The sequence below is a fragment of the Typha latifolia genome, chromosome 15, assembly GCF_019914945.1.
Source record: "Typha latifolia isolate L0001 chromosome 15, TyphaL0001v2, whole genome shotgun sequence".
Taxonomy (NCBI): domain Eukaryota; kingdom Viridiplantae; phylum Streptophyta; class Magnoliopsida; order Poales; family Typhaceae; genus Typha; species Typha latifolia.
In genome coordinates this window covers 5,597,506-5,613,642 of record NC_133100.1, presented here as the reverse complement: position 1 = coordinate 5,613,642, position 16,137 = coordinate 5,597,506, and the positions used below count along the sequence as shown (strand labels likewise).

The following is a 16,137-nucleotide window of genomic DNA, read 5'->3' as shown; positions in this document are numbered from 1 at the left end:
AATTTCAAATAAAATTTCTAGAACATGAGCTGTTCGAAACAGTGATAAATTGTCCAAGTGGTAATGGGATGGCAAAATTTAATTAAGTCTTTGTCTTTCTATGTTCAAGTGAACCTAATCATACACTCCTATTACGGAAGATGATCCTACTAGGATGGAATATATTTGATTTTATGTTAATTATATTTTGAAAACCCCTCCTCAATTATTTCTAAGTATCACTTTTACCCTCTTAAAAAAAGAGAATAGCAAGTATCTGATTAAATCCGTAAGCCCTTTTCTAAATAATTAGGTTGATAAAAATATTCTTATTTCCTATTTCTCTGCTCCTATTTTTTATTTTTTATTTTTTTAATTTGTTTCCTTTTGTAGAGGAGTAGAAATACTCATTATTTGAGCATTATCCAACTGACATTTATTCCTCCTTTGTTATAAACTAGATTTTATAGTGATTAGAGAAGATCGTTGTAGAGCTTAATATTTGGAGAAGTGAAGGTGGTTTTGTCTTATTTATTAAATTAGTTATTTTAATAAAAAATTAATGGAGAGATTTTAGTGATAAAATTAGACAATTCAGTGAGTGTATATATCCAATTTTTTTTATGAGGGTAAAGATGATACAAAGGGATAGATAGCAGAGAAGGGTCAAAATATAATTAACTCTATAATTTTTTAGAAAAATTATATTTTACTCTAATTTGGAGCTACTTATTGAGTTTTTTTAACCAAACTAAGCCCCTTCTTAATTTTTTTTATCAAAATGGTTTATACTCCGAACTTAATACCAAAAATGGTCTATTTTACTGTAGCCCTAAATAAAACATTAAATTGTTAAGCATTTTACTTCGCTCAAACCTGGCCTAAACCTAGATATTTTTATTAAAATAAAAAATGATGAACATTGTTTTTTAGAAAAAAAAAATACACATAAAACACTAAAAAAGTTACGCGTTTTATTGTTAAAAATACTAAACAAGAAAGAAAAGATAAAATATATAAAGAAAAAATTTATAACGTCATAATTTTGTGCTCTGCTATTCATTTTAGTCATAAAATATGTCATTGTAAAGATATGGAAGAGTTTTCTAAGTTGGAGAAGACCGTAACTCCTCTAAATTTATTTTCAATTTTTTTACGCTTCTTCCAAATAAATATTTATCTATTCAACGTTTTCTAAACATAAAATGTCAAAGAGTCGAGCATTTTTATTTAGACCCATTTCGATATTAAGTTTAAGGGACAGTCTATTTTAAACGAGGGCTAGTTTGGTCAAAAACTCCTACTTATTAGAGGAATTATTGAAGTAACCTAAGACCTAAGACTATGGAGGGTACTTTTTAGAGGAATTATTGAAGCAACCTAAGACTATGGAGGCACTTATAGATAGTAGTTTATTAGGTTTAAGGTACCCCTATCATTACATTAGTAGTCTTTGTTTAAGTAACCTAAGACTAGATGGCATTTATTTATAGTGACGGCAGTTGGGACAAAGTTAACAACTACCACCTACTCCCACAACCTAACACACGCATCAAGAGATAGCCATACAAAAATGAGCCAAGTTGATATAAAGTTCTCCTTTCTTGCTCTCTTTTTCCTATTGATAGGTACAAGTGGGACCACCGCATCACGGAAAAGGAGTGGAATTTTATACGTCTCATGATCACGGCCGAGAAGAGAGAAGAGAAAAGAGAAGAAGAGAAGCTCCCTTTTGGATTCTTCCCTTCCAATTTCTTGGGTCTAAGAAAGAGATTATTATTATGTGAATATTTAAACCTTGCCTTTTCTTCTTAGGTCTCCATTAAAATAAGGCCAATTATAAAATAAATATATTTTTTTGTTATTTTTAAAATAAATTTTTTTAATGTGATATAAAGTAAAGAAAAAGATGAAGAAAATATATTTTAAATTTTAATAAAATTAATATGAATTTTTTTTATTTAAATATAAAATAGATTGATGTAATAGATTTTAAGGATAAATTAGTAATTAGGTTAATCGTGTCTGTAATTTTTAATAAATAGTATTTATACTTCTAGAATATGATTATTATGATATTTAATTATTATTTTAAAATAAAGAATTATATTTTAGAATAAAAAAATTTTATTTCTAAAGTGAGGGGGCTTAGTGGCAGATGGGACCCAAAGTACGTTTTTTTTTTCTTTTTATTTTTATATAATTGCCACTAAATTTTAGAATATTAAAATTATCACCGAAATTATTGTGCTCTTTTAAGAATGTTATAATATTAGTTAAACCTAAAAAATTATTTTACCATTGGTATAAATTATTAAAATTTTTTTAAAATGTATCCAATATTATACCTAAAATCATAGTACAATGGAATATAACTTATCTTATGTGAAGTAAAAAATTATTGATAAATATTTTACACTCTTAAACTTTTATATGTATTTATTTTAAAGTTAAGAATAATCTATTAGGAATATTCTTTTTAAAAATTAACCATAATAGTAATTCTGAAAAATAATAAAGATTTTAGTGGAAATTATGTTATGTTAAAGAATATGGTGGCAATTATTAGGATAATTATATGAATTCAAAACTTCCAAGTTCTTAATAATTTCTTTGTTATTATCTATTCGGATGCAATGTCAAAGAGCTATTTCCATTGAGGGAAATTTGCAAAAAGAGCCCCTACATTATGGGATTTTTATAGTACAAGCCCTACCTTAGTTTTGTTTTCCTAAAAAAGCCATTTTCTTGTATCAAAAGCATTCAGAAAAGCCCCTGAATTTTTTTTTAAATTACTCATAACATTTTATTTAAGACTTTTTACATAATTAGATAGTAGAGGTAACTTTACAATTTTAAAAGTATTAAGCTAAATAAAATAAATATTAAGCTAATATGAGTTTAAATTAACTCAGGAGTTTTTCTGAATACTTTTGATAAAAGAAAAAAAATTCTTTTGGAAAAATCAATAAGGTAGGTTAAACTTTTTAATATATTGGTGATCTAAATGGAGGCTTCAGACAATTGCTCAACAGTAGCAAATGTACATGGAGGTGAGATAAAATATGGATATTTGAAAAAGAATAGCATAGTAATAGTTCATTAGTTTGTCAACAATTTATAGTAGTTAATCTACGCTATTCCCTTTAAAACCCAATTTATTTAAAACTTCTAAAATTAAATAAGAAAAAAAAGAGCTTGTTTCGTTTACTATTGTTTACCACGTATTTTTAATATGTTCAAAAATACCAAACATACGAAAATGAAACACTGTCTTGAAAAATTCACAAGCAGAAGAAGTCTCAAATTAGTTTGTCGCTTCGTCACGATTTAGCATTATAAGATATGGCCTTGTGAATCTCTTAAAATTGAAATTTGACGATCATCAATCAATCTATTATAGAGAATAAATAAATAAATTGTATAAAATGGGGATAAACCCACCATAGTCGCCACCAACAGATCACCGACGGAAAAGGAAGCAAATTCACCCTCCCTTTTAGGAACCAACAAAAGGGAAGGACCACAAAAAAGCCCCTCCATCCTCAGTAAGCAACTCATGACTCGTGCTTGGCCGAGGAAATAGTGAAGGAGTGCTCGGCCCTTCCCGACTCCGACCTTCTATTCCCACCTCCGAGGAGAGGTAAACAAAAAGGAGGATGAGAGGAGGTGGAGCCCTAACTCCACACCTCCCTCCCTCTAGCACAATGGTACTGCCCTAGGCTATGTAGTCTTGTATAAACTAAACACGGAACTAAAATTAGAAAATTAGTCATCCCTTAAACCTAAAGAAGATAATTACTCTCCTTATCTCATCCTGCAACACAACTAAACACACACTTATCGCAGCACTATTTCAGGTCAACAGAAGCAAAAGGAAAAAAATAAAAGAAGAAAAGCAAGAAAGAAGCAAGGAAAATCTTGTCTAATCCTGACCTTATTCATTCATTATTACAGTCGTCTCTAGTGAGGCAAAACGCCCTACTCTTACTCTCCCCTCCTTCCACTTATTCCAACTTTTATTCCTACCCATTTATATTGTTTATTCGGTTGGCCAAAAGGATAGCCGCCCATTTATCCGACCCCACTCGGATCACCACATTCCTCGAGACATCCCTCCCTTCCATTTCCACTCCTTCCCCTCCCTATAAATACACCGCGCTCCGCATCACCCCGCCATTTCCTCTCCACAAACCGAACCAGCGCAACGGAGGAGAGCTGCCAGATCTCGCTGCGATGGATTCCTCTGCCGCTCTCTTGTCTAGGATTAGGGTTCTCCCAAACCCTAACCCGAACCGTAACCATTATAGTATCCCGATCCGCTCCACGGCGTGGCGGCCGAGGCAGTTGCTGCCGCGGCTCTCCTCCATCGCCGTCAAGTGCTTGCAAGCGGGAAACACTAACCCTAACCCTACCGTTGGATCGGCTCCCGGGTCTCTCCTCTCTTGCTCCGCTGTTGCATCCCAGGAGGCGCCGCCGGCCGCTGATGTTGCGCGGGCCAGACTCCGCCGCCTCGTCGATGAGTTCAGATCCCTCCCTGAGCCGATTGACCGCGTGAAGCGGTTGATCGCTTATGCTGCCGCTCTCCCGCCGTTCCCGGAGGAGGACCACGTCTCCCGGAACCGCGTCATGGGGTGCACCGCGCAGGTGTGGTTGACGGCTTCCGTGGATGAGGTCGGGCGGATGCGGTTTACTGCGGACTCTGATTCGGAGATCACAAAGGGGTATTGCTCTTGTCTGTTGTCAGTCGTTGACGGAGCTTCGCCGGAGGAGGTGCTCGAGATGAGGCCGGAGGATTTTGGGGATCTGAACGTGGTGGGGTTGACTGGGAGGACACATTCGAGGATAAACACGTGGCACAATGTGCTGATGAGCATGCAGAAGAGGACCAAGGCGTTGATCGCTGCACGGGAGGGGAGGCCACCGGTTGAGCCGTTTCCTTCGTTGGTTATCGGGGTCGACGGGATTCATGCGAAGGGAAGCTATGCAGAAGCTCAGGTGAGCTGCCTTGGGACTTTTAACGATCGTTTTCCTCCGTAATTTTGGAAAATGAGTCGCCTTTGATGTTTGCTTGGTTGCAAATTATCTACGGCTCATGAAAAATATTGTTGGCTCTCAATTATGAACTAGTGCCTGATAAATCATCGAACGCTTTCAGAAATATCATATCATGAGTTAGTATGTCGTAATATGCCTATAGAAAATCATAACTCTATCCTAAATTCTCCCTTCCTACTTAAGATAGTTGGAAGTAAGAATTGCTGTTCTTGTAGTTGCTGAATCTATCTTTGATTTACTCGATCTGTGCACAGTAAACTAAGAAGAATTCTCTAAATTTTCTTGCCCTAAGTTCCCCTTATAACTGAATCAAAGAATTCTCTATGGTTTCGAGAGTGAAAGAACATTGGATCTTGCTATGTCACTACTAATGGAGCTTATAAAATCCTCACCAAATAAAGAAAGAAAAGCCCCATCAGTTAGAAGTACACAGACCCTTCACAGGAAAAATTGGAATATGTTAACTATTCTTTTCCACAGCTGCTGAGGAAGAGAGATGTTGCTGAAAGCAAGGTTCAGAACTCCAATTTGGATTTTTTTTGGTTTGGGATGGGGGTTGGGTGGTTTGTCATAAAACTTTTGTTTTATTAATAATGATATAACTAATGAATTTCTTGAAATTTGAGAAGATATGGAATATAGAAAAGTGGAAAACTACTAGGTATACCCAGGTCTTGTAATACCAACAACAGAACACTAGTGTCACAGTTGCTTTCCTAGCAAGCATGCAGCTTCCTTCGGGGTAAACCATGCCTATATTACTAGGGGTAAACCATGTTTATATTACTAGCAATTACTTGGTCTTTTTGACGATTTTTTTTTCCTTATGCAGACATTGATCAAGTGTCCTGTTATTCCATTATTATTTTTTACTTTTATATGTCTCTTAATCACTTTCTCTGTTGTGTACACCATTTTTTATTCTTATATGCTTTGGTTGGTTGTTACAATTTTGTGATTTTATCAAACTTCTGTTTTAAGAGAAAATGGTTTAATGATGCAGAATATAACTAATGAATATGTTATCTTGTTTCTCATTGTTTTTGAAGTATAACATTTATGCTGACCAATTTCTTATTAGCTGTTATCATTTTGAGAATGCTTATGCAATCATTATCTAGGTTTAATTGTTGGTTTTATGGATTCTCGTGCCTATCGACATGATCGGCATGGGTAGATACATATGTGCTAGTGAATTATCAGCACCAATATGGAGGATTATCTCGATACTTTCTCATGGCCACTATTGTTGACACGTGCCGCTAGGAATTGAGCATATCTTATATTAAACAAACTTAATTTGGGGTCTATTTCATCATTTTTGATACCTCTTTCTATTGTGTTACTTAATCTATATATAGATTATATTTTAAATTTTAGAAATCAAAGAGAAAATTTTGATTTTCTTGAAGTTATTTGCCCCAACTTAGAAATTATGTGAAAAAATAGGAAAAATGATGAGATTAGTACCTAACTCCATATGTTACACTAATATCCAGTATTGAAGGACTTTATATTAGACCTTACAACCTATTATAAGGCCCTAGAAAGGTTTTAAATTATTTTTTGACTTGTGAAGAATTTTCAGTGTGCCAAAGCACATCTGCTCGGCACGACACGTCCTAGCTATACATACCATGTTGAGCCAAGATCGGTATACTCCTTGGCTTTGTCACGACAAACCTTGGTTAGTTTCAGCTAGGTCATTTGACAAGTGCATTATACTAAGCTTCAACTGTTCTTAATGTAGCACTGGATGGAAGTTTGCTTGAATAATATTTTGCTCAGTTTAGAAGGACTTAGGGTTGACATAGAATATCATTTCCTTATTCAGTTTAGTGTGATTTGAATTTTTATAACTATTCTGTGTTCTTTTTAATTTTTGAGGATATTAAGTTTGTGTGCATTTATTTATTTTGAAATTTGAAATTAAGTTCGTTCTTGTGAAGTTGCTCTAACTTTGCTTTATTTAGTACGTAAGCATTCACATTTTTGTTGGTTTTGAAAATTGATTAAAACACCCTGTGCAAAGGTTCTTAAATTTCTCTGAATTGGGGATCTGTCTCAAAATGGTTCTTTCAAAGTCTATATGCATTCTCTAAAGTCCACTAGGTTCTTTATAATATTGGGAACTCTTCTTTTGGTGCTTGTTATTTGGTGGTGGGTGCACTGAAGGGCTGGAGGGGCAGGTGTGGGCTAGTTTAAGACTTTAAGTAAATATTTATCATTTATAGTGGTGATTTAAGATGTTTTACTTTGTGGATTGACTTTGATTACTTTATTAGCTATAGATGTCAATATTGCTTTTCCTAAAATTCATCGAATCCTTTGTAAATGACAGTTTTCTTCTGATACTTCTTAACTGGTTGTGGATGCACTAGGTGTTTAAGGTGATTGTTTGTTATTTGCATTGGTGTTTAAGGAATTAATGTCACGTATGATAGTTTAAATAAGGAGACCTCCAATTTAACCATTAAAAGAACTACCATTCATAATAAAAGTCTGGTATATTACATAGTATATTACTCAAATGTAAGATAAACAAGCAAATTTAATTTGTAAATCATAAGAGCTTGGCCATAGTAACATGATTTCCTAATATAGATAATAAAATAAACATGCAAACTCAAATTTTTTTCACAAAGAGAAAACCATCCAGATTTGATAAGAAATGAAAGGTAACAGTCTCCTTCAATTTGTCTTATATTGATAGAATCTCGGAGTATCTAAGAACTGGAATTCATTAATTGTTGGAAATTGCTGAAAATTGATTGAGATGTTGAAATTCTGGAAGTTTGAAAATCTGAAAACTTTCTGGGAATTCTGAAAATTGCTGAAATCCCAAATATCTAGAAAATTTAATTGTATCCAAGAAGGATTTAGAACAGTAATTTTAGTTTTAAATAATTGGACACTTTATGGGAGTATCTTCTATCTGGAAGTATTCATCAAGTACCGTTTCCAATAAGGACATGGCAAGAGTACAAAATTATTTGTGTTTCCTAGGTTTTAAGGTTTATATCAACATACAAAATATTGTTTATTTTCTTCTAAAAAGAAAAGGCATACTTTTAACTATTATTTCAAGAATTGAAATTTTGGGAATATGCTCATACCATTGTAGTTGAATTGCAGGCAAAATTTTTATCCCCTGATTCTTTGAAGATCAAGGAACTTGTCAATGTGCTTAGGGAGAAGAAGATTGGTGTTGTTGCACACTTCTACATGGACCCTGAGGTCCAGGGCATCTTAACTGCTGCAAAGAAGCAATGGCCACACATCTACATATCCGATTCATTGGTAATGGCAGATACTGCTGTCAAAATGGCGGAAGCCGGATGTCAGTATATTACAGTACTAGGTGTAGACTTCATGTCGGAAAATGTTCGTGCAATACTTGATCAAGCCGGCTTTGAAAAGGTATTTGTGGCTCTAGGTTCTTTATACACTACTGAATTATCAGAGGAGATAATTTTTAATTTTATACAGTACTGAATTATATTGTTTTATGTACACAACCTGTTGCTTGATATATGCATGCATACTTCATATTTCCCTTTGTATGTAGATTTATACTATCAAAAGTATAAATATACATGTATTAGGCGATTACCATGTGCATCATGTTTTTGAATCCTATGATTGTTTACATGTTCAAGAAGTGGTTTTGCACATTGAAAATATAAAAATAATTTAGTTTTTCCAAGAGCCATTTCAACATTCAGTTGTGCTTTGTTAGACGTCCTGTGCTTGTTGAAATTTTGACATCTTATTAACTCTTTAATTAGATACTCTTGTTCAGCAAGGCTAGATTTGGTGGGATGGAAGGGTTGTCTTGTAAGGAAGCTGCGCAGTTTATAGACTCAATATGAGTGTGTGATTCCCTCATGGTTTTGACTTCTGAATATTTGTTACCATATACTTATAATGTTCATCATCATGATCATCTAAGTATTTTCCCAGAAACATGGTGTCTGGTGGAGCTAATTCCAAGATGCGAAGGTTCCATTAAGTTTTGTAGATAAAAGCTAAATAATTAGTTGGTGGCTTGTGTATAGCTTCTTCTTGTTGCAATTTAGGCTCGTATCCCATGACTGAACCCTCTAGAAATTTCTCTAGACATGGGAACTATACCAGGGAGAGGTGATAACTTTGATGTAGGGAGCTAAACAAACCTTCATTCAAATACTGTAACAAGAACATAATATCAAAATTATGAGAACATGTGCACTCAGTACTATGTGGGAAAAGCCATAATATCAAAATTATGAGAAGATGTGCACTTACTGCTATGTTGCAAAGGCCATTATATCAAAATTATGAGAACATGTGCACTCAGTGCTATGTGGCAAAAGCTGTTGGGAATCCATACCATTTCTGTATTAGCTGTTCTTGGTAGATCACCTTTGGTTTAGATTGCTGGCCAAATACATAATTTAGTATCTTGCAATATTAAGCAGTGAATGGATGTATAAACTGTTAACATAAGTTTTCCTATCTTCCGTTTTTGACTTTCTTTCAGTAACCTAAGCATGTTTGGCTTTATGCAGGTTGGTGTTTACAGGATGTCAGATGAACAAATTGGCTGCTCTTTGGCAGATGCTGCAGCAAGCCCTAGATACATGCATTTTCTTGAGACAGCTTCAAGATCTCCTCCTTCTTTACACGTGATATACATAAATACTTCCTTAGAAACAAAAGCTCATGGACATGAACTAGTTCCCACGATTACCTGTACTTCCTCTAATGTTGTGCAAACTATATTGCAGGTATGTAAATACTTGTAGCATACTTCACAGACACTCTTATTGTACTTTGTCTAATTCTTTGTACACTTCATTTCATTCTTGAAATTATAATATTTTCCCAAACAGTTCTACATTTCTGAGGCTGTTATTATACTCATGAACCTTTTTACGGATCAGCTATTGAACTTATTTTTCTCAGTTATTCTTACATCCAATCCAATATTTCTCAGGCATTTGCACAGATACCAGACATAAATGTCTGGTATGGTCCTGATTCTTATATGGGGGCAAATATAGCTGAGTTGTTTCACCAAATGGCTTGCATGTCAGATGAAGAGATTGCAGAGATACATCCGAAGCATGATAGGAACTCTATCAAATCACTAATACCACGCCTACACTATTATCAGGTTTGTTCAGTAATTATATACCTTCTGTATTTCTGCACTTAAAAGTTTTTTTAATCATTTCCGATTTTGCTTGCTATCTTATAAATTCCTCATCTCTAATTGTTCATATTTGCAACTATTAATGAGAAATGCTACTGCAAAAGAATCTAATTCCTTATTATGTCAATGTGAAGTCAACTTATCATCATTCATGGTAATAAAGCTTGAAATTGAGGTTACACAGCAAGTGCGCTTTATATAATTTCAGAGACAATAAATTGATAATCAGAAACTTAAACAAATATATGAGTGAGCCTCGGAGAAACCTGAAGTGAAACCTAAAATAGATTAGTAGTTATTACATCAAGACAGCTTATTGAATCTCAATCTATATTGACCTGATAGGTTTTTCTAGTCATTGCCTAGTTAGTTAGAGTGGAGAAGAAGCTGCAACATTTGATAATGAAAAGAGTAGTAATATAACGAAACTGCCACCAATTCCTATGATACATTTATGATGCTTCTTTTTCCTTCTTTTTTATCTTTTTGTTTTCAAAATGTAATAGCAGAAACTCGTCAAGAAGAATCAATCCCACCATATTCATTGCAAGACTGCAAGTTGTTCTTAAGATTGAAAACATATGTATCTTGGAGTTCAAAACCAAAGTGAAATTGAAATAGGATCAACTTCGAAATGAGAAGTGAAAACAAAACCATATTTGTATCTTTGAAGACTCAAAATTTTATAAAATGTTTTGGTAAGAAAGATCTTCATTATGCATGAAGTGTGCTCCAAAGCCGCATTTTCACTTGCACACTCCAAATCTCTCTTTATTTTATTTTTTTTGGGTATATACCCTTCAAAGTTTTTCTTTTTCCTATTTCCCAGTCATTAGTAATCATTTCTCTTATTCAGTTCTAGTGTGTCTTCTGCGGTTTAAAGTTGGATACTTGGATAGCGTTGCTAGATGACCTTAATGCAGTTTTAAGAAATTTGGCCTCATTTTCTATTTGAGTGCCGAGAGGCATTTACTGGAGTACAACTATTAGATACTCAAGTTATTGTTCATTTTGGTCTTTTGTTTATCACACCTTAACACCAATGCATAGATAAGATTGATGTAACAATTTTTGAATATATGTTATAGTAAACTGTAAAAGTTACATTCTTAACATTCTTTAGAATTCATATATGACATACATTCTATAAAGGTAGAAAACATTCCCACTTTCCTAACCTTCATTCTTCATTGTTTTCTTATCCCTCACCTAAAATTTTGGTATCTGATTCACTGACAATCCTTCTTTTCCCTTTTCTTATCCACTTTTTCCTTTTCCCCTTACTACTCCTTTTTCCTCTTCCCCTTACCATATGATCTGTGATCCCACTTTGGGCTATTGTGTAGATGGCTATCCATAGAGGCGTAGATTGTTGTGCTAGATGTGTTGACTGGCACTGGTTGGCAGTTGGCGCATACCATGCTTGTGACTCATCGTTTATTGACACCAATTTTGAGGAGTATCTTTATTATTCCCCATGCCAATCTCCTAATAACCTGTATTGACCTATGTTGACCCTATGCAGCCCTTCTCATCCTATATTGACTCAATGCAGATCTGCGTGCAAAACTAGCCCACGTCATTTGGCATTGGGGTTTTCTCTTTGTAACGACCTGCTAGTGCAGTGGTCATGTACCAAACTACCAACCTATGGAACTTTTCGTGTTCTATTATCTCTATAATTTTGAGTGACTTATTCTTTTTGAGAAATGTATTTTGAGCCCATATATGAGTTACCTTCCTCCATTGTTGCCTCTCCTCTGTATCCATCTATACCTCGACAACTGCCTCCATTCAGTGCTACAACATGTCCACCTCCTCCTCCATTTAATGCTATGGCCACCAACGCCTTTGCTTCCATCCTCTCGAACCAAACCAAAACCCTAAAAGGAGTAAGAAATAACTTATTATCTCCTAAAGAGGAATGTAACTTGTTTCTCATGATCTGTTAAGGGAGCAAGTCAGAATCCACTTTATGGATCATCTTCTTCCTTGAATATAAATGCGGTTGGTGTTGGTTGGCACGACAATCCACAGATTGTGATAATGGCACGGCATTTATGTATATAAAGAATGTAAGTTTGTTTTGCCATTATAAATAGTATATTTGGTTTCATTCCTATTAGTTTGTGAGAACTAATTCACTGTGTCACGGTAAAACTTCTTCTCTTGATGTTGCCTTCTACCCACTAGAACTACCCCTCTAGCAAAGGCAGTAGAGCTTCATCCATCGTGCTCTCTAGAGACCTGCATTGGTGAGAACCTGGGAGAACAGTATTCAAATTAGTGGTTGTATTTTTACCATACTAGTATAAAGAGGCTTATACTAGAATAAACTTTTGCGTGTTCTATAAGTGAACGGAGCCTAAAGTCTTTTTGTCGATCATTTATTAATATTCACATGATATGATTGTATTTTGATAAAATAGAAGCTAATGTGAATGGATATGTTACTAATGGATAATGGTAGGCATGAATAGTTCTTTTTCATGTTGTGTTATTAAATTGATCAATACATAGAATGGAAGGAGGTGAACAAAAAATTGTGATTGAAGTTGAACGAAGTATACTTTGTCGAGCAGAACTGGTTGTGTAGTTTGATACCTCAAAGTGGTGGTAAGAGAACGACAAAGATACTGGATACTATCTAGAGATTGCCCTATGCCAACTTGTGCCACCTGCCAACTCTATCATCCCTTGTGTCAATCCCATGCTGCATCGTATGGATCCCAATAAGACTTCGAGCTGCACCATGATGAATCAGTAGAGACTATTTGGCATAGTTATGTAGTCATGTGCAAATTGCGTTGATCAACATCTATTAGATAGAAGGCCAACTGATATCCCCGTACCACCAACATGACAATTATTAGGTCAAATTGTTATATGTTTTGTAAAGGGAGATGTTAATTTTCAAAAAAAAATTCTTATTTCCAGTTGGTGGCAATAATTCTCCTCATGGTGTTGAATTATTGAGTTAGTGTGTGTTCTATAACTAGAAATATTGTGGACCTATTTATCTGACGTTCGATGCACTAGGTGAGGTAATGCCATCTTGTAATAATGAAAGGCTTTCTTTTTCTGCATTGTGTTCGAACTGCCACTATCTTAAATATGCAATGCATATGTTCTTAAAAAGATTGTTTAATTCTGTTGATTTTCAGGAAGGTAACTGCATTGTTCATGACATGTTTGGTCATGAAGTTGTGGAAAAATTGAAGGAGCTGTACTGTGATGCATTCCTTACAGCTCACTTTGAAGTCCCCGGAGAAATGTTCTCTTTGGCAATGGAAGCAAAGAGGAGAGGAATGGGAGTCGTGGGCTCCACGCAGAATATATTAGATTTCATCAGAAGCAGGTTGAAGGAAGCTTTGGATAGGAATGTTGATGATCACCTTCAGTTTGTGTTAGGAACAGAATCTGGAATGATCACTTCCATTGTTGCTGCAGTTAGAGAATTGCTGGGTTCGGATGTTTCCTCTGGAAGAGCAAGAATTGAAGTTGAGATAGTATTCCCAGTCTCGTCCGACTCAGTGACCAGGACATCTGTAAATGGGCCTCATGGGTTAGGTTCTGTTATAGCAAGTGATCTAGCTAAACTTGCTATTGTTCCTGGGGTGGCAACTGGTGAAGGATGCTCTATTCATGGAGGGTGTGCTTCCTGTCCATACATGAAGGTCAGATTCCTGCTATGCTTGGATTTTATTCTGAAATTTCCTTTTATAGAAAAACTATTCTGAAAAATGGTTTTGGTAAAATTTTCCCACCTAAGTAGGAATAACAGGGTTCCTTTCAAGATAAGCTAGCATCTTGGCAATTATAGGTTTATATAATTGTTAGATTTTAATTTTACAGGTTCTCCCTGTGAATTATGATGGCCAAGAGATGGAAACTAGACAACCTTTAACACTTTCATTCACTGAGATAGTTCCACAAAGTTTACATCCTGCTAACCTGTGTTTTGGTCAATGTTTACTTGGATACGCTATATGTACTGGAGTCAGAATTGCCAAATACACCTGTACTTTTTAAATCTAATTTAGGCTCAAAAGACCATTTTGTTGTCATCAAATTCTTCTGGCATTCATGCTTGGTTTGTTTTTGCATTTACTGGGTAGTAATATTGGGTTTCAGAGTATTTGTGTTTTCTATTTATTTTGTTTTGTGAAAGACCATAGAAAAACATGTGATTGCTTCAGTTCTGCATTAAGACTAGCTTTTACTATCTGTGTTTGCAGATGAATTCTCTTAATTCACTACTGCGAGTATGCCACCAACTTCCTGATGAAGGCCATACTCTATCAGCCTATGAAGCTGGCAGATTTGATGCAACAACTCCTCTTGGAAAATCAGTTGCAGAGGTTGGATGTGAGCCAATTTTGCACATGAGACAGTTCCAGGTTAAGCTTTCTTATTTATTTATTTTTTCTTCTGTTCTCTCCACAAATGCAGTAACCCTGCATTACTCTAATAACCCATAGTAAAGTCTTTAAGATTCAAAACCTCATTATATCAGATAACTTCTTAACCCACTGTAAGGAATGGATGTTTCTTGTCTACCCAAATTTTAATTCTCGATCCTGTCATTGGTTTTCCTAATATATGGCAGCTGTCCTTTTGCTTATACTAGAATCGCCATATCTAAGTTATAGCTTATTAATACTATGAGTCCATGACAAACTAATGGCCATTCCGCCATTGATATTTCTTATATACTTGATCAGTTGACCCTTTTACTTTTCTAATTGACCAGTCTAATTTAAGACTTCTGTTTGATTCTGTATTTCATTCTTCTGGAATTTCAGGCAACAGGGAAGTTGCCAGAAATGCTTGTTCATCATATTCTTAGTCAGACTGGAGAAGCAGTATCATGACAACTGAATCTGAAGTGTTGTGTTTAACTTTCTTTCTGAATCTGACTTGGATACGTGCCTAATGCAAGCTGCCACAGTTGAAGGTATCCACCAGAAATCCGTCGAGGAGTAGGACATTCATATGTTGAAAGCAGTATGTGGTTTAATATTTCTTGCCAGTTAAAACTTCCTTTCGTAGAAAATCACCGAAGTTATTTTGCTTTGTATCAGATAGTTTTATGTGTAACATTCTATATAGTAAGTACATACTGCGATTGCAGGTCTCAAAAATACAAAACAGTCTGTCTGCCGCCTACTGTATGTATTATAATTGTTTTGGAAGGCCAGGCACCAATTCCTACATGACAAATCCACACAGGTTGTCTTTCACTCTTGTATTTAACAGGGTATTTCCTGCTACTAAAATGAAACAATTCATTAGTGTCGTACTTTAGTCTATGACTAGAATTTTTTCTTTGTTTTAAGTAGGGGGGAAATGTAGTTTGATTGCCATCAAAGTTCGTTTTGGCGTATTGCCCGATGACTTTATATGTTGCCCCCCGTTCTTGTTTATTACTTTTCTTTTCTTTTTTAATGTTTCTGCACTAGAACGTGTCATTGCTTCTTTTTCATATTGTCTGAATTACTTAATGTTGATTTTGGTTTACATATTCTATTACTTGCTTTTTGTTTACCATATTGGTAAAATGCCTTTGACATGTATGCTACAAAATTATGAGAACTAATGGCAATTATTAATTCAGTGAGAATTACTTGGCATAAAAAGGTCGTGTTAACTTATGGCTCCTACGGCATCCATTCATCGGAAATGCTGCCTTCCCAATCAATACCCAAGAAACTCGCACACAGATTTGAGGTCCAATAAATTACTATTTAAGAGATGGAAACTTAATGATGTGCTAAGATAAACTGGTGTTAAGATTCAGTAAGACTCATACAACACGAGTTCGGTCCTAAAACTCTCGTACAACATGAGTTTTTTTTTTCTACCATCTAAACACTCACCTTGAATTGCAAACTACCTTCAAT

The 16,137-nt window shown here is 34.9% G+C and overlaps 1 protein-coding gene across 2 annotated transcripts; it reads left to right on the top strand.

Moving 5' to 3' along the window:
* Positions 1-4,050: 4,050 nt before the first annotated feature.
* Positions 4,051-15,719, top strand: LOC140802383 (quinolinate synthase, chloroplastic). 2 transcript variants are annotated; one of them, XR_012111646.1, is made up of 8 exons: positions 4,099-4,977; positions 8,173-8,457; positions 9,588-9,806; positions 10,016-10,195; positions 13,399-13,911; positions 14,473-14,634; positions 15,040-15,191; positions 15,369-15,546. XR_012111646.1 is itself a non-coding variant. In XM_073157890.1 (7 exons), exons 1-7 carry the CDS (start codon positions 4,216-4,218, stop codon positions 15,106-15,108), a joined length of 2,190 nt encoding a protein of 729 aa, XP_073013991.1. In that variant the 5' UTR covers positions 4,051-4,215; the 3' UTR covers positions 15,109-15,719. The 2 variants fall into 2 exon arrangements, 1 of the variants encoding a protein (XP_073013991.1); XM_073157890.1 differs by having other exon boundaries at positions 4,051-4,977; positions 15,040-15,719.
* The last annotated feature ends 418 nt before the right edge of the window (positions 15,720-16,137 follow it).